The sequence below is a fragment of the Panthera pardus genome, unplaced genomic scaffold (genome assembly GCF_024362965.1).
Source record: "Panthera pardus isolate Hobbes unplaced genomic scaffold, ASM2436296v1 HiC_scaffold_17, whole genome shotgun sequence".
In the NCBI taxonomy this organism is placed as follows: domain Eukaryota; kingdom Metazoa; phylum Chordata; class Mammalia; order Carnivora; family Felidae; genus Panthera; species Panthera pardus.
The window spans coordinates 26,417,214-26,436,736 of record NW_026526732.1 but is presented as its reverse complement, the minus strand read 5'-3'; the positions used below and the strand labels follow the sequence as shown (position 1 = coordinate 26,436,736).

Below are 19,523 nucleotides of genomic sequence, written 5' to 3'. Positions count from 1 at the left end.
TGTTTCCTTGTTTGTTTTCTGTTTAGATGATCTGTCTGTTGATGTAAATGGTATGTTGAAGTCCCCTACTATTATTGCATTATTATCAATTAGTTCCCTTATGTTTATTATTAATTGTTTTATATATCTGGGTGCTTCTATGTTGGGTGCATAAATATTTACAATTCTTATATCTTCTTGTTGGATTGTCCCCCTTTATTATTATAAAGTGTCCTTCTTTGTCTCTTGTTATAGTCTTTGTTTTAAAGTCTAGTTTGTCTGATGTAAGTATTGCTACTTTGGCTTTCTTTTGACATCCATTTGCATGATAAATGTTTCTTCATTCCCTCACTTTCAATCTGCAAGTGTCTTTAGGTCTAAAATGAGTCTCTTGTAGGCAGAATATAGATGGGTATCTTTTTTTTTTTATCCATTATGACTCCTTATGTCTTTTGATTGGACCATTGAGTCCATTTACATTCAAAGTAACTATTGATAGATATGTATTTATTGCCATTTTATTACTTATTTTGTGGCTGTTTCTGGAGATTTTCTCTGATCATTTCTTGTCTTTCTCTTTTTCATGTTTTGCTTATTTTCTTTAGTGATATATTTGGATTTTTTTCTTTGTTCTTTGCATGTTTATTAGTGATTTTTGATATATGGTTACCATAACCTCTTCTGCAAATAGCAGTCTATATGAAGATGATGTTCACTCAAGGTTGAACTCATTCTTTTTTCCTCTCCTGTCTACATTTTAGGTATATGTTTTATTTTATACCATTTAGTATGTGAGATCCTTGACTGATTATTACAGAAATATTAATTTTTACTGCTTTTGTATTTGCTGCCTTTAAATTGTCATTTTTGGTCTCTCTTTTCTACTTGAAGAGTCCTCTTTAATATTTTTTGCAGGGCTGGTTTAGTGGTCATGAACTCCTTTAGTTTTTGTTTTTCTGAGAAACTCTTGATCTCTCCTTCTATTCCAAATGGTGGCCTTGCTGGATAGAATATTTTTAGGTGCAGATTTTTCCCGCTCAGTACTTTGAATATATCATTCCACTCCTTTCTGGCTTGCCAGGTTTCTATTGAGAACTTTCCAGCTAGCCTATGCGGTTTCCCTTGGAAGTTGAAGACTTCATTTGTCTTGCTGCTTTTAAGATTTTTTCTTTATCACTGTATTTTGCAAATTTAATTATAATATGTCTTGGTGTTGGCATGCTTTTATTGATTTTGATGGGAATTCTCTGTGTCTCTTGGATCTGGATGTCTGTTTCCTTCCCCAGATTAAGGAGGTCTTCAGCTATTATTTCTTCAAATAAATTTCCTGCCCCTTCCCCCCCCCCCCCCCCCCCTTTTCTCTCTTCTTCTTCTGGCACTCCTATAATATGAGTGTGATTACATTTGGTGGAGTCACTGACTTCCCGGATTCTATTCTGGTGTTACTGTCTTTTGTTCAGCTTCATTACTATCCATTACTTTGTCTTCTAGGTCACTTCTTTCCAGCTTCTAGGTCTTTCCACTTCTAGGTCTCCTTCTTTCCAGCCTGCTCTTTACTGCATCTAGCCTGTTTCAGATCTTGTTTGTCTATTCTTCATCTCTGACTGATTCTTTTTAAACGCTTTTATCTCTGTGGTAAGGGTCTCACTGATGTCTTCCATTCTTTTCTCAAGCCCAGTGAGTATTCTTATGATTGTTGCTTTAAATTCTCCATCAGACATGTTACTTGTATCTGTTTCACTGAGATCTCTGGCTGTGACCTTATCTTGTTCTTTCATTTTGGAGAAATTCCTCTGTCTTCACATTTTGTCTAAGTCTCTATCTTCTTCTCTGGGTTAGAAAATCCAGTTAGGTCTCCTGCTCCTGAAAGAAGCAGGAGCTTCTTTATGAAGAAGAGGTCACGTAGTGCTGAGACCCTGGCGCTTCAAGGAAGGGTCTCCAGTGTGTGCTATGTGAGCTCCGCTGTTGTGTTTTGGTTGCTCTGTCCTTCAGGCCAGTCATCTGCAGAGGCTCTCCCTTACCTGTTGTGGGCAGTGTTTGGTCCCTGGTGTGAATGTGGTCAGTTTTAACTAGGTGTGTTCTTGTCTGCTTGTGAAGTGAGACCTGACCACCTCCACCAGAACTGAAGCCCTCCAGAACTTTCTGGTCAGAAGATGTTGTGCAGGCAGGGATTTGTGCTGGTCTTTGGGGGGAGGGACCTGCCATGCTGAGACTGAGGCAAGTGTGATTGAGAAGAGCAGTTCCACTGGGGTGCAGGGAGTTGATGTGTGGGGCTTGGTGTAAGCAAATTAGGCAGCCAGTGTCCATGTTGTGCTGCTTCTTGCAGGTGGCTCTGTGTATATGCAGAGGGGCAAGGGAGGGAAATGGTGTTGGCCACCTCCTTTGTTCCCAGAGACATGTCTCCATGAATGCTGCCTCTCAGAGACACACTCTGAGAAGAGGGAATAATTTCCCTACGGCGTTCCCCAGGCACTCTTCAGATAGTTGTTTCCACATTGTCTGCCACAGGTTTTTTTGTATACCTTCTCTCCAGGAGCAGTATAGTACCCTCCAGGTCTATCCTATCCAAGCCTACTGACCTTTAAAACTCCAGGCTTTAAGACCTGCTGGTTGCAAGAACTTCCAAAATTCAGCCCCTTTCATTTTCCAAGCCAATGGCTTTGGGGAAATGTTCTCCTTGTGTATTTCCCTGTGTACTTCTCTCTCTCTCTCTCTCTCTCTCTCTCTCTCTCTCTCTGTCTCTCTCTCTCTCTCTCCCTTCTCCAAGACCACAGCTTCTTTTCTTCCATAGCAGCTGTGATCTATTTCTCCCCCAAATGATGGCTTTGCATTTATTACCATCTTTGATTTGGCCTCTTCTCTCCCTTTAGTTGTGGAGTGCATTCTACCAGTTTTCAGGTCAATTTCTGCGGTATTTAGGATGATTTGATAGTTATCTAGTTGTATTTGTGGGAAAGGTGAGCCTAGGGTCCTCCTACTCCACTGCCATCTTCCTGCTCCCTCTCAATCTTCACATTTGTAGAGTGTGGTGGGAGTCACAGAATGTGATTACACACATCATTCATTTCATCTTTGAAACAGTCCCATAAGGAAGGTTCTGTTTTCACCTCCACTCTCACTGAGGAAACTGACGCTCAGAGAGGTGGAAGAATATTCAGGTGAGTTAGCAGAAGAGTGGAACTAGAGTTATTTCATTGCATTTAATGCAATGTGTGAAGAGTGTCTGCTGGTCATCAGTGGGGAGTTGGGCGTAGAGGGAACAGAAGTGGATAAAATGCAGCTCATCTTTTTTGAAACTGAAACGGTTGGATCTCTGCTCTGCTTGGATGCAGCAAAGGACAGCAATGTAATCATCAGGTTGTGTTCCCCTGGATGAGCCATACCTGGGCCCTTGCTGCTTTGTGCCATGCTGCCTGAGGCTGAGTACACTTGGGGGCAGGAGGCTGGGCCCAGGCTAAGCCCTGGGCTTTATAGAGAAGCTAGGTGAGCCTTGAATGGTTTTTAATTTTGATCATTTGTTAACCAAGTTTAGTAGTTTTAGTTTAAAAGTCATCAACCCCTTTAAGGATTTGATGGGACCATACACAAAGAAATACAATATGCACATCATTTTTTTTGCTGGGTTTTTTTTTTTTTTTTTTTTTTTTTTTGCTAATTGTGAGTCAACTTTAAAAGTCTATAAATAAACCCCAGATTTAAAACTCCTACTCTAATATTTATTCCAATCTTAAAACTATGTAATTTTGAAATAAATAAAAACACTTTTCTTGCTCTAATATTTATTCCAATCTTAACACTCTATAATGAAGAGAGGTTTTTAAAAATGGATAGATCCACCCCAGAGTGAGAAAGCTATAACTTCTAACAAGTGTTGACCTACTTATGTTTGTTCACTGAATTGTGAAATTTATCATATAATTTTAAGAAAGTGGTTTTAAAAGGATGCTTTTTGCACTTAAAAAAGGTTAATGCCTGTGCCCATTAAGAAGCACAATTCTGATGCTGATTTTGTTTTGGGAAAACACTGGATTAAATAAATTTTGAACATATGTCCAATAATATTTAGCACCTTATATTTGTAAAAGAGTGTAAGAAAGTTTAAAACCCTTTAAAAATATATTAATATGGGGCGCCTGAGTGGTTTCGTTGGCTAAGCGTCCGACTTCCGCTCAGGTCATGATCTCCTGGTTTGTGAGTTCGAGACCCCCTTTGGGCTCTGTGCTGACATCTTAGAGCCTGGAGCCTGCTTCAGATTCTGTCTCCCTCTCTCCACCCCTCCCCCGCTCACGCTCTGTCTCTCTCTGTCTGTCAAAAATGAATAAACATTAAAAAACATGTATTTGAACTTTACAATCTGTGTATTAGGCAAGGGAAATAGTATGTTAATTTATAGATAAGAAAAATAAAATTGGAGGGACGTTAAGTGGATCGTCTAGTACTGCATGAGGAGAAGGACATACCCAGAATTTGAATTTGGGCTTCCTTCTTCTCATTCAAGGCTCTGTCAGTTATATCATACTACATATATTCTCTTCGAAGAAGGATTATATGAAATGGTATTTTCTACTCTAAACTTCTTCTGTTGCACATTTGTATGAAAGTTGTTTTTTTAATCTTTAGAAATTAGATTTTTAAAAATTTCAGTATAAACAGCATAATGTTAAATTGCTAGCTTTTGTCTTTTTTTTCTTAGCTCTCCATGGACTAGAAAAGGAAAATATTTTTTTCTCAGGGTGAAAATAGATCCTGGTGTTTTTTGGACTCTTCCTAAGATTAATTCACCAGATAATTACCAATAAAAAAACACAGCCCAAATCTTATTTGCATGTATAAATGTTTCATTACTTCATGAAATGCACCAAAGGATCTTAACGTGACAGAAATGAACTCAAAGGAGAATTGCCTGTCAAAATAGAAAATGTCAGTATTTTGTGGGGGATAAGTACTACTCACTTTATCCATTTCCTGTTTGAAAGTGGCAAACACCTCATTGCTTTTTGTCAGTGTGTTCTGGAACTCTTCAAACCTTCCGGAATAGAGAGTAAGCTGTAAATAAGGGGAAAAGTACATCTACTTTAGAGCTGCTTTAAGCATGCTTCCAGAACAAAACAACATGGCATCGTTCATTATTTGAGAAGAAAGTTGATATAAAGGAATCCTCAACACAATGTTAATAATGTGTTCTGTTCTTTTGTTTACTATGACATCAACCTAAGTCAGTGAGTATGATTGAAGTACGTCTTTAAAGAAAAAATGGAATAAGAAAATGTGTCATCACCATTTCATTACAGCCTAACTTTTCCCAACACACTTTTATTGAGCACCGAACATACACATTGACTCTATGTGCAAAGCATTGAACATGTGGCTACTGTTTCTGAGAGACATGCACACGTGATGGGAAGATAATCTCAAAGACAACTTGATGATGGGACAGGGAATACTACAAAGTACCAAGTCTGTTAAGGATGGTGTCAGTCAGAGAAGGAAGTGGGCATGTCAGGTGACCACGTGAGCCATGTTTTTGTGGAGAAGGCGAACCTTGAACTTGGTCTTGAAAGAAGTGAGAATGTAGAAAAATGAAAAGAAGTGGACCCGACATGGGTGGCTGCAATCATACCCGTTGTGCCACGCTAAGCAACCAACCATTTGCATTTCAGTCCATTTGGTTTTGTATGTTTATGAAGACAGCGTTATAGCCAATAGCAGTTAAATGTCCCTGTTCATCAAAATCAGTTTATTATACGAATTTTCTACAGATGGAAAGAATGAGTCTCGAGGAAGGAATGCCTTTTCTAATGTGCACACAGTATAAAACATCATATGGGTTAGCACTGGCAAGCGTGTGGTTCACTTCAGGAGTACTTTCTACCTCTATATCCTTATTCCAAGGAATAAGGTAATTTGAAGTACGAATAAAGCAGGACAGGGAAGGAGAGTGTGTTAAGTACTTGATTGCTAGAGACAGCAATACACTAATCAAATCTTGCTTTAAAAAATGATTTTAGAATAGCATGCTATGAGTGGAGATTTAATATGGATGATACATGTTAGGAAGGCCTCCGTTTTCGAATGAGCATTTGGTACTGTTGAATGCTGGAGCAAACCCCAGCTCCTCAAATGGGCACCAAATGACTAGCTGGTGGTACCTGGGACACTGTCCTTTTGAAAGCGAAAAACTACTAACTGGAAGCCAGTAGACTGGAGAGTTCCCAGTCTTGGGGGTGAGAGGTAGAGAGTATGGGGATCAGACTACCCCTAGAACCCGGAAAATCTGCTGATCGAGAAGGGGTCATTCTCAAATGTTGTAGAATAGCAGAGATTTCACTGCAGTAAACAAGAACAACGGAATGATAACGTAAAACCTTTCTATAGGATAGATTTTCCAAAGAAAAGTCAAACAACATCTGAGTATCGTTTTGAAATCACATGTTGGTTCCACGCATATGTGACAGAGCTTGGGGGCAACTCTGGTGGCCTAAATTTTTTTTTCTCATGATTCCTTGGCACACAGATGAAAGAAGACTGAATAAAAGGGCACCAGGGAGTTCATGGCCAGGAAGGTGTAGTAGGGTTTTACACACACACACACACACACACACACACACACACACACACACACTGCATAAGATAATCCTTACTCATTATGTACAATGCACTCTTGACATATTCTGTTTAGTTCTGTTTCACTTTTTTTGAAGTAGTGGCTGGGATCCACTGAATTGATTTCAGGGCCCTTGAGTAGGTCAAGTCCTTAATCTGAGGATAAACTTCTACTGGACTGGCTATCTATACTACTGCACATAATCTAGTGGTCCAGGGTGAGGACAGCTACTCCCAGCTGATCCTCTCCACCTTCATTTGCATTCTTGGTTACATATCCTGTGAAGTTGCTTTTTCTTACTTTCTCTCCTTTCTTTTCCCCACTTCTCGGGAATTCCTGCAGAGTTATGGGAGGGTGGCAGATACTACCGTCCCTGGAGCAGGTCCTCTCAAAGCCGCTCACGCAGCCGGGTAGTTGCAGGCTGCAGACAGGCAGAGCAGGAGTGGGCGCGTGCACAGCCCATCTTGCTGGCACAACCTTGACAGTATCAGCAGGAGCAACCGTGCCCACCTCGGCCAGCTTCTCCCCTTCCTTTGGGCAAAAATGGTCTTTTGGGTGTATACATCGGGCAGGTTTTGTTTCCTTTCCTCATGTTTTCTTGTGGCATGGGGGAAGGCAGACACACCCAGAGGGCCAGGAAGAAGTGTCTCATTTCATTACCACTTCTTCTGGCCTTTTTCTAGTGACTGTTTTTTGTTTTTGTTTTTTTCTTCTCTCCACTGCTGTTCTTTCTTTTTAATTGGGACAAATTCATGTAATGTAAGAGTTACCATCTCAACTATTTTAAATGTACAGTTCAGTATTGTTAACTGCGTTCACACTGTCGTGTAACCAATCTCCAGAACCCTTTCATCTTGCAAAACTGAAAGTCTCTACCCATGAAACAGTAACTCCACATTTCCCCTTCTAAGTACTGTTTTTCATACTCAGCCTTTCTTCCTATTTGACCTCTTTGTGGCAGGTGGCAAAACCTGTGTGGATTATGCTTGTCTCAGGTAAACAACTCTAAAACTCTTTGCTTGTGCTAACTCAAAATGGACACTTCTTGTTTACTTTGTGGATATTTGTTTGGTATATGTTCCCTCTCACTATCACGCTGACATGATGCATGTTTGGTTTCATGTGTCATATTCCTGCTCTTATTTTGGTATTTCAGAGAAGCATGGAAGGGACATCCAGAGGTCATCCACAGTACTCCTGCCAGAGGCAGAAATAGAAACGGACTGTTCTAGGGTGAGTCACCACAACAGTTGCTGCAACATTTTCACTGTTATGTGGGTGAGCGACTCATACGTTCTTCTAATGGGGCACCAGATTTTAATTACAAACATTCATAGCATACAGGAAACAAAAGTATGTCCAGGAATTGTCTTAGCGAACTTGTGATATTGGATTTGGGAACACGTCCAATTATAATAGCAGTTGCAGAGTAATGTCCTCTCGTCCTAGATACATAAGGTGAGCACTTCCGGTTTAAAGGCTGTGATTGCTGTCCTTAATTTACCAAAAAAAGGAAGGAAAGAAAGAAAGAAAGAAAGAAAGAAAGAAAGAAAGAAAGAAAGAAAGAAAAAAGAAAGAAAGGAAAAAGAAAGAAAGAGAGAAAAAAGAAAAAACTAAATAAAGCCAAACCAAATTTACTCAATGATCTTTCCCCTTGGGCAGTGTTTTTGTGGCTGCGTGGCTGTGTGGCTGCGTTGGCATTGCTGACTTTCCACATCCACCGTCTTCATCCTTATCGATTCAGTGAACACTCTATTTGTAGTGGCAATTGTATTCCATTGATCATTTCTGACATTTACTCTGTTGCCATGGTTTGTGTAATTGAAAGCCAGACATCTCTTCGCTAAGTGAGAATCATGCCCCAACCTGGCAAGCTGTTGTCTTATGGCTGGAGGTGACTTCATCTAGTTAAACGTAATCTGTCCTTGATATTTCCTTAGCTCAGAATGTGGAAATGGGGACTTGAGCCCTCTTGCCTCCTACCACCCCACTCCTTTAAAGCAGTTCTAAACCCGAAGGAAGGGTTCGAGTGCTCTGCAATCAAATCTGTGATCGATTTTGTTTTTCAAGATCTAAAGGTTTTAAAGCTACAACATCGACAGTTTTCAAGAGGAATTTTTAAACATTTTTATACATAGGGTTTGGGGGCTACTATATTCTTCTTGAAGTCATTGTTGAAGTTTTGAAAAGTGCCTTGAAGACAGGAGAGAAAGGGGTGTCCTTGCAGAGAGAGCCACACGCCACAGAAAACAAGGCAATGGAGGAAAAGGCGGGGTTAGCCCAGCTTAGGCCACACTGCTTCTGCTCTGGAAGCTGTCTACATTCAGGAACTAGAGCTGCACAAGGTCTTGAGATAATCTTTTCTGGGGGTTCATAAACTTTTTTGTAACCAAAGACTCCTTTTGTCTCATATATCTCTATGTAGATCCTCACCTATGAAATAATAGTAATGTTAGCTCATACACTAATTGTTAGCATTTTTATTAGTAGTATTATCACTGTGTTTAATTAGGTAGGGACTTTTGATTCTCTTATGGATTAGTCTATCTCCAGCACCTAGAACCTTGTCTAGCACTGAGTAGGTGCTCAATAAATACTGGTTGAACTAATTATGCTAATTATGGGCCAGGTATGGGGCTAAGTGCTTTGCATGCATAACTTGAAGGCAAACTGCATATCTTACATATTCATTAACTCATTTTCCTTTTATAAACTTAACCAAACATGTGAATAACTGCCATATAGCTGCTGACTGAGAACCGATATGTCAAAAACAACTATATCTTATTTTCTTTTATCATTTTTTATTTTTATTTTTAGAGTGTGTGTGTGAGTGGGGAAGAGGTACAGAGGGGGAGATAGAATCCGAAGAAGGCTCCATGCATAGTGTGGAGCCTGATGAGGGGCTCAATCCCACGACTCTGGGATCATGACCTCAGCTGAAATCAAAAGTTGGGCGCTCAACTGACCGAGCCACCCTGGCACCCCCCAAAACAACTATATTTTAAATAGTAGCTGCTGTTATGCTGTTATGTTTTGGAAATACTGAAAAGTAATGAGCCTCCCAGAGGTTAGAGAACTCCAACTTGGGATCATGGGTGCATTACAGTATTCTTATTTTACAGGCAAAGAAATTTAGGTTTAGGGAGATTTCGATGAATTACACAAGGTCAGACAAATTCTGAGCAGAAGAGGCAGGACCCTGACCCTGGTCTCTGGACTCTGTCAATATCAAGGAACGAATGAGGAACATTGGCAAGTCTAAAACTCCTGGTAGATGCTTTTTCAAATTTGAGGTGTGGCATTGGATCATACCCTTATGTTTCATTCCACAGGTCATTTGAGGCCTAGATTCTGATGCCAGCTGAATGAATGACTCTCTAACCCCATGTCTAATGGTATTAATCTACTCTTCTCACGTTCATTATCACCATTTATCGAGAGGAGTAGAGATTGCTTGTCATAGATGATATGAGCAATGAATAGCTTCAAATATTGTCTCTTGTACCGCTCAAGGCTCTGTGCTGAGAATAGTACAGAGACAGGGCCAGGAGCCCTGCCTCAATTCTCTGGAGTCTCTTCAAGACTGTGAGGTCACACCTCCTTTCCCCCTGCCTGCCTCTGTTTAGAGAGTGGCCGCTGCCTGCCGCCTACCCCACAACCATGATGTGATGGTTCTGGGATTCCCTAAAGGATGACCTTGAGTTTGTAACTCTAGATTTTAGTTTTTTAATTCTGGATCTGCTGATTTTATTAACAGTAAGAAACATGGTTCAAATCTCAATGTAATTAGTATTCACAAATGATTTTGATATGTTATTTTATGTTATTGAGGGAAAACAATTTATCAATACATTCGGGACACACACTGGAAAAACTATGCATTAGGAAGGTGAGCTATGAAAATGCGATCTGCATTTTTGTCTGCGGTGGTATAATTTGTGATTTTATTACCCACAAGTAAATTTATTTGTGAGTGTCTTATCTTTTCTCATATGCTTTGTAAAAAATGAACAAGTATTCATACAAGCAAGTTTTCAATGAACTTGTTCATTCGTATAATGAACAAAGTTTTTGTTTTTGTTTTTGTTTTTACAGTGAACAAGTGTATAGCAGTCAGCACATAAACATTTACAAGTGAATTATCCAAATCTTAAATTAACAGCTGCCCAGCTCGCCAGGCTTCCGGTTTCCTCACTTTCTGTGAATTTGCTCTACGTGACTTTACAGTGTCTTTAGCACTGGCGCATTTCTCCCAGCAGGGGCGCTAGTGTCTCTCTCTGGCTCAGACCTAGGATGCCTAACCCAGAACAAGACAGGCAACTTTTGCCAGAAGGGGCAGAGCCCCAAGGGCAAGGGAGGGATGGATAGAGTCATCTGTTGCACGAGGCTTTTTATCTTTGAGTCTGAAATATGAATTCTTGTAGTCTAATCAAAACACACACATGACATCACAAAGCCAGATCAAAACTGTTCCCTACTTGTCCATCATCCCTAGTCATTTATCACCGACAAGGCCAAACTCCGATAGCACAAGAACTTTGGTGCTGACTTTATCTTCCTCATTTCTTTTGATTATAAATAATATCAAATAAGTAAGGATCCTTTCAGTACTGAGAGTTCTAGATGGCGCATGTGATCCGTTCCCATTTTATTCTTACTTTAATAGGATCACGGGGAGGAGAGAGAGAGAGAGAGATGACGTATTATGAACAGATAGGCAGGAACCAGGACACCAACTCATTCAGATTGCCCATCGGGTGCCCTCATTCGTATGTCAGCAAACCTTTTGACTCGGTGTTGTTGTTGCGGAGCATTTATTTTTCTCAGGTATAATGTGGTGCTATTATTTTTACTTTAAAATAATAAATATGAAGTTATTCTTCATTGCTAACTCCTGCTCCCCTCGCCCCCGCCACATGTTAAGGCCTGGTGGAGAGTACCTTTGGTTCATAGCCTGTTAATGTGGCAACAAGGAGAGCACACCCCATGCATGGTTGTCCCCCCGCAACCCCCCATTTCACCTGAGCCTGCAGGACTGTCTCTTGTTCCTTCAACACTTTGGCTTGAAGTTTCCACTCTGCTGCCTGGTTCAGCAACTGTGAGAAGAGAGAACACGTGGAAAGATTGTCAGATTGCTCTTTACGTTACCATTTGGTTATAATTTGTGGATGAAATGGAATAACTTGCTAATTAACCCTCTTAAGTAGCTTTTTGGGAGCTTGGCAAAGTATCTAAGAAAGCTAAGAAAACAGCGTCTAAAAAGTTGGATTCTCAACTAAAGATTTGTGGTTCTTAGGGATAAAAGAGAAAAATAATCTTCAACTCAAGCATAAATCACACAAAATTTAACCTCCCACCAAATTCTGGAAAAGTCTAGCAATCCTGTTCAGTCATCATTCAGTCCCTGCTTGAACATTTCCAGAATACCCCCCCTCCCCCTGCCAGATCATTATTGTGAGCAACTGTTGCTTTATGTTGAACTCAAGGTTATTCTCCTAGACCACAGTTCTCCACCATAGCATGCACCAGCGTCTCCTAAGGAGCATGTTAAAATGCAGATCCCTCTCAAAGAATGTAAGTTAGGAAGTATAGGTGTGATTCAAGTCTGTAGTTAGAGCAAATAAACAAAATGGTTTGGGATTTGGTGGTCCATGGATTATATTTTGAGAAACACTGAGTTAGAAACTTGACCTATTATTCCAAATCTTGTATAAGATTTACAAAAGAAGTCTCATTCCTCTTCCACGAGGCAGCCTTTCAAATACATCCAAGGCTCTCATATCAAAGATAATCAGAACTGGAAGCTGACAGGTTAAGTTGAAAATGTTGTTCTAGACATAAATATGACACACACAAATGTAAAATATGTTATTTGAACTTAAGATGTATGTTTACTTATTGATTTTTATATAAAGCTATGGTCTTTGTTTTGGGTATGGGTCTTCTTTTTTTTAAGTTATCTATCTATCTATCTATCTATCTATCTATCTATCTATCTATTTATTTATTTTGTGAGAGAGAGCAAGAGAGAGTGTGTGAGGAGGGAAGGGGCAGGGAGGGAGAGAATCTTAGGCTCTGTGTCATGAGCACAGAGCCTGATGCGGGGCTCAATCTCATGAACTGTGAGATCCTGACCTGAGTCAAAATCAAGAGTCGGATGTTTAACCAACTGAGCCACCCTTGGGTATGGGTCTTCTGACTGGCATTCAGAGAAGCTTTTTGTTGTTGTATATACATTAGTTTTTTAAACAATAGTACTAAAACCTAAAGACTTAAGATTATTTGTGAAGAAGCTTGATTGGATAATTCTCTAGAGTTTTACCACTTTCTCCAAGTCCTTTATAGCTACTCCCATCTAACTTGACAATTGTTTTGTGCTATTTGGCATTTCAAAGCATTAAGCATCATTTTCATAGAAACAATTCTTTCTTTTCACACTTACATTTCATCAGTTTCTGCATCATTCTGTCGGTTTTCATAACACAAAATCAAGAAAGAAAAGGTTTGGGTGCAAAGAGCTGATTTGTGGTCAGCGCCGTCTTCCTTAACTTGGGAACCCATGTGTAGACACTGGAGTAGCTGTCCAGTCACAGGGTTCAACATACTGAGGGGTCTGTTAGTGTGTTTACAGACAGAATGGTGGACATCATGAGTTAATCTGATTAGTCAAGTAGGTGTTCATCAGTTTAAGAAGTTTCTACTCTAGGGGCACCTGGGTGGCTCAGTCAGTTAAGCATCCAACTTTGGCTCAGGTCATGATCTAGGGGCACCTGGGTGGCTCAGTCAGTTAAGCATCCAACTTTGGCTCAGGTCATGATCTCATGGTTTGTGAATTCAAGCCCCATGTTGGGCTCTGTGCTGACGGCTCAGAGCCTGGAGGCTGCTTCGGTTTCTGCGTCTCCTTCTCTCTCTGCCCTCCCCTGCTTGTGCTCTGTCTCTCTCTTTCTCTCAAAAATGAATAAACATTAAAAAAAAAAAAGTTTCTAGTGGTTTTGAAGATGGACTGACTTATATATTTTTTCTTTATGCCTATTTAAAAAAATGCCCATTTTTTTGGTAATCAGAACAAAAAACGATAAAATCATTACATAAAAAAACTTGGAGGCATCTCTTTTCTTATCCCAGTTTATCTTTTTCTCGTGGCTCAACGCCTCCATTTGTGAAAATGGGTTGTATCTCTTCCTCCATGCCTCCCAGAGAACAGTGAAAGTTCATTGTTATAGAAGCGCCAAGACCCACCCCATGGAGGTCTGAGGCAGCTGTGGACTACAAGACCTGTAGGGTCCCCTCTGGCCATCTGAGCATGTGGCACGTTCTTCACTAAGCAGGCTCAGGAGCCCAGTTGTGGTGCGTGGTTCCCTGGCCGAGAGAGGAAGATGGCTGCCTGTTCTGCTTGGGATGAAGGAACCCTCCAGCTCCGATTTGCTATTTCATTACTTTCAAAAAGAAGCATCATAGCTGGAATCTGGGTAGGTGGCCATCTTTGAAGAACTGAGGGGGCTAATTTTTTTTCTTTTTTTTTTTTTTTACTTAAATCTGCTGTTTTGCTAAACCAGGGTAGAAAAACAGGGGAGTATGTTAACTTCTTGCTAAGGCTGGGTCACCTCAAAATGACCCCTAGTCTCTTTCAAATGAATCTCTGCCTAGTTATTCCTCTGTCATGTCTCATGTGTTATGTGCCAAATGTACTGATATCCTATAGGAAGCATATTTTGCCTGACAGGGTAATTATGCCAATAGTGGGGTATCTGTTTTCTTGAATTCTGAATAATAATTAAATGCTTTCTTATTTTGAGAGGTAGGTTGTAGATGGATTTAACAACTTAATCTTTTTGTTAAGAGCACATGGGCTTCTGCTTCGAGATTATCCAATGTCCACCAGGTTATGTTCTCCAAAATTCGCCCTTTTGCTGCCATGTGTGATAACCATAGTTATTATTAAATTGCTCTTCTAGTCTGATTTTCGGTAATTGCAAAGTTTGTGATCAATCACTAAATGGCCAAATTTGCATGATTAGTCCATTGATTGCATTTTAAATCCCTTTTCCCAGCAGCAGACGCACACTTCAACTCATGCCTCTGAAACACATGTCTGAGTGTGATGTATTATCACAGAGCTTGGGCTTTGGTTGGAGACAGACACATTGGAGATGTGATGTGTTGGGCAGTGTGACCAACACATATCCGTCACTTAGCAGTGTGTGACCTTAAACAAGTGGTATATCTTCTTTGAGCCTCAATTCTCTCATCTGGAGATGGGCCCTACAGCCGGCTCAGAAGGTTTGGGGTTAATGAGATGTCATTAAAAGCCACCACTCAGTTTCTTAAACTCCAAAACCCAGGAGTCATCCTTGACTCTTCCCTTTCCTCACTGCCACCATCTTCAGCATAGAGCACCGACTGTTGGTTTTATACTGAAAACGTAACTTCTGTCCGTGTCCAGTTCTCCTTCTCCACTGCCATGTCCCCAAGCCAAGCCATCATCGTGTCTCCTCCAGATTGCTGCAGTAGACTCCTTGTCCCCTTTTAGTTCACTTTCCACCCAGGAGCCAGATTCATCATTTAGAGATACAAGGCAGATCATGTTACTTCCTTAGCTAAAACTACCCAGACTGTCTCAGTATATTTAGAATAAAATCCAAACTACTTTCCCAAGCCTATAAAGCTACGCAATTTGGCCCCTGCTTATGTCTCCAACTTCATTTGGAACCTTTCTCCTCCTGGGTCCACATGCTCTTGCTACTGTGACATTTTTCTGTATCTGGGGGACCCCAAGCTAGTTCCAGCATCAGGGTCTTTATTGCTGCTACAGATACTGCTGCTGGAGGCCTCCTCTCTGCCTCCCTGTCACTAGGCAGGGCTCAGCTCAAGCATCCTCCCCTCTGGGAGGTGTCCTGGTCACCCAGTCTAATGTAGGCTCTCCCTCCTTCTGCCCCTTTGCAGTTCCTCCTTATTTCTCTACTAGCACCTATTATTATCTGAAATTTTACTTCTTTGTTCGTTTCCTTGCTTATTGCCCGTCTTTTCTTAGTTAGATTCTAGTCTCCATGCCGGGACACGGCCTTTTTGGTCTTGTTCACTGCTAAACCCCGGTACCCCGGATGATGCTTAGCACAGGGCAGGTGCTTGAAAAAGATTTGTTGAATGGGTGCATGACTATTTTATGTCAAAAACCGTGTGGGTACAGTGCCTTCTACTGGCTGGCCAGTGTAGTTCTCTAGGGAAGCCCAGGTTCTCCCCATCGCTCTGTGACTATGATCAAAAACAACTTTCTCAGGGGTTCCTGACCCCCAGGCAGACCAGACAAGCACATTGACTAAATGATAAGTACATATTCCTTCTCGCGTTTGTGTCGCTCCTCTGCTTCCTTCATCATTTCTTGTGCCTGTTCCAGTTTTGCATCCACCAGCTTCTGCTGCAGTTCTCTGTGTTTAAATATTTTGTCCAGATGCTAAGGAAAAATAAATTGCACATATCAAGCTTGGCTTATTATTGGTGCTGAATAACGTAAAATAAAAAAAATAGTATCGACACACATGTTCTCCGGGTTTCAGGATTTAAAACACGGGGCGGGGGTGGGGGGGTGGGGATAAATGCATTGGCATCACTTATGGCTCTATATAAAAGTCATAAGTTGGTGCAGTCCCCTGCATTTTGCATTATGCAGAGGTGGCTGCAAAAGGCAGAGGTGCCAAAGTTCAGCAATGTTAACCCCAGAAGCTGCCAACATTATTTTTCTGAATTTAGCAACGACTAGATACCGAGGTGAGTTATGATGCTAGATAGCAAGGTGATGCATACTGCAAGGAAGGGCTATGGCACCATCACTCAGTATCTTGGTGAGATCTATAGATATAAAACCACCTTCAGTCACATTAATACAATTTGTTGTAGTGAATTCTCTTCCACATTCTTGTCTCCAGGGTTGTGAGGCAGCTCTGGGGTACCAGCATGTAGCGCAGAGTCTGGGACTGGGTGGGGAGCCCCCCACTTCAACTCTGTTGGATGCTGGGCAAAACAAGGCTAAGGGTCACAGGTGAATGGATATGCAAGTTGCTACTTCCTCCTCTACCTCTTTTGACCTCTCAACTGGCTTAGTGAAGAGAAGCTTCCAATTCTGCTTTAGTGCAGAGAATTTCTTAGTCATTAGGAAGTCTAATCGGCGAGAGGATGCAAGGAATTCTAGCCTTGGGGCTCATCTAGAACCAATCCCAAGAATGTACAACTGGTCTACTGGGTCTATTCTGTTCTTCTCTGGGATCCCTCTGAAGAGTATGGATTTTTTTTTTTTTTTTTTTTTTTTTAAAGCTTTCTCCCTTTTGCTTATGCCTGAGCCTCCACGTGGTGTAGGATTGATCTTAGTGATAAGACAAAACGGTAACACGGCATTTTGGTTTACTGTAAGGGGTTTCCTCAACTGATCTAACTGCTGCTTCTGTGTGCTACTGGCTCAGTTTTTTTCTTGATGAAATCCTCATGTTGCCAACAGAGCCACTCTGATTATGTTATGTGACATTTAAGGCCGACATTTTAATATTTGGGGCGGAAGAGGAAAATAATATATATAAAGATCTTGAGAGGGCCTCAGAAGTCTTCAAAATGTATTAAATATCCAGATATAACTTTGAAATAATAAAAGGCCCTTTTAGTCTCCCTCATGTAAACTATTGAAAGCAAAACTCTTTTGGCTTTTGTGACAATGGGTAGGTGATTAACCTCATAGCCTATGCCTCCCATCTATATAATGTGGGTAACAGGGTATTATCTAGGGCATAAGGTTGTCAGAGACAATGTAATGACATATTGTATGTAAAGTGCGGTACTCAGCACCTTTCCTGGCACCAATTCAGCACTGAATAAATAATACCATTAATATTATAATTATTACATCATTAATACTATTACTGGCTTGTGGAACATATAGAATACAGACCCTTCATTTACGTGACATGATGATTCTTAAGAAGGAGTGTGTGAGATATTTCTCGGCTCTATAGACAATGTTTTTTAAAATCGACAAATGCTATTTTCAAGGATAACTGTGCTGATGGCCTACTACTTCCTATTTATTGCTTTGCTCTGCAATGATTCCGGTTTTGAAGAAATCCCGTATGACTTTCAGCCAGGTATTTTGCAATACCTCCTGTTTTAATTTTGGCTACCAAAAGACATCTGATCCTAAATACTAATCAATTGAGAGGGCTGGCCATAACTTTCTTATTACCTAGTTCTCCACCTTCACAGCCCAGATCTGGATCTATATATAGTGCCCCTAAGTTGTTTGATGTGTTTCTCACCTCCTCTCTGAGCTCATACTGATCAATGATGCTTTTCAGTTTCTCTGCGAGCTCTGTGTTCTCCTGACACAGCTTCATGTTTCGCTCACTCTGCTGTTCAATCTGGGCCTGGATATCCGTCAGAGTAGTCTGGAAATGACTTGTGATCTCCTTCCTTTTCTCTTCTTCCTCACGGGCCCTCTGAAGGGTTTCCTCCTGTGGATAAAAAGCAAAGTCTTTTGTTATGCTGGTTTGCACGCACCTGGGTTTATAGAACGCAGGGTTAGGTCCATAAAAGGAGGTTAGTGTGTAGGGTAAGCAGGACATTTTTTTCTCAGTTCTCTGGAGCTAACCTTGCTCAGCCCCAAAATAAATGTGTGAGCAAAGGTTTCAGTTGTAAATACACAGTCAGTCACTCAGAGCAGGTGCAATGAGGGCCTTGAATTTGATAGTTGGTGATGAATAGGCTGGTTTTAAAAGATGACGGGTCTCCTGCTGAGTGCATAAGCTGTAGCGATTCCTAACAAACACATAGTAACACGGTTTTGATTTCTTGTCTGTGGCCTGGAAAAAAGGCCACTCGGCTTTACTGATTGATGAGACAGATCCTGTGTTTCCTTGGTTTGGTGCAGAAAGAAGAATAATAGGTCTTATATTCCTCTATAAAAAAAACTACAGCATGTTAACTGCATAATTGTGTTACCCAAGTTTTGTAAATAGAAGTGATCGCAATACAAACTTTCTCTTAGTAAGAAAAACTTTATCAAAAAGCTTGAAAAGGAAACGAAGATGGCTATAGATCAATTACAGCAATTCAAGAATGTAAAAAGAAATCTTAGAAAATTTGCTGGATGTTTTATTTCTGAAAGAACAATCAGACCATGTGTCACATAGGGTAATTGAGATGTTCAATGTAAATTTTGAATCTGAAAGCAATATTACGTTTCAAATCTTTTTTAACTCTCAAATGAAACATCCAATTTTCCCCTCTTCCGCTTTGTTAACATGTAAGAATTGGAAATTAACTTTTATATCATTTCTGTTCTCTTTTCTCCTAAATCCAAACTTTGCCTTCATTGCTAACTACCAACAATGTGCCCAAATTTCCCCCATATCTATATTGAGAATTGTTTGCTTTGTGATGATTCCTCTCATTCTTTTAGAATCAAAGGGTTTAATCTTGCTCTATCATACCAAAGATAGAGACACTGCTGAAAAGTGATCCAGACATTTTAGGATGCCTTTCACTTCTGATTAATTGTTACTATGAGAGCTTGTTCATGGTTGGCAAGTAAAATTATACTACATTTAGTTGCCTCCCATGATCAAATTATGTAATAGGAATTTTAAAAAGAAATCATGATTTAAATAGAAGGAATTGTGCAAATCTTTTCTTATGATAGTTGAATAATGTGATCAAAATAAAAACGGATGCTAAAAACTATGCTCTGGAAATATATGAATTTATCAGTAAGTGTCCTTTTTATGCTACAATATTAACATATTCTCCAACTCTTATAGAATTCCTGATACCTGAATCATAATTAAGTCATGGTGTAAACATTGAATGACAACTTTTTAGGGTTATTATAAGAAATACCTACCCTTCTTAATCTGAGGAAATTAACTGAGGTATTTCCCTGAACTTTGTAGGCTAGCGC

The 19,523-nt window shown here is 40.3% G+C and overlaps 1 protein-coding gene across 2 annotated transcripts in view; it reads right to left on the bottom strand.

Annotated features, from left to right (window-relative positions):
* The window catches only part of TXLNB (taxilin beta), a 51,604-nt gene that overhangs the window by 7,590 nt on the left and 24,491 nt on the right, over positions 1–19,523 (bottom strand). For both annotated transcript variants that reach the window (XM_019420419.2, XM_019420418.2), the window contains 4 exons: positions 17,884–18,078; positions 15,918–16,037; positions 11,608–11,682; positions 4,933–5,025 (listed from right to left, as the gene is read on the bottom strand). In XM_019420419.2, coding sequence (XP_019275964.2) covers positions 4,933–5,025; positions 11,608–11,682; positions 15,918–16,037; positions 17,884–18,078 — 483 coding nt within the window. The remainder of the gene's footprint in view (positions 1–4,932; positions 5,026–11,607; positions 11,683–15,917; positions 16,038–17,883; positions 18,079–19,523) is intronic.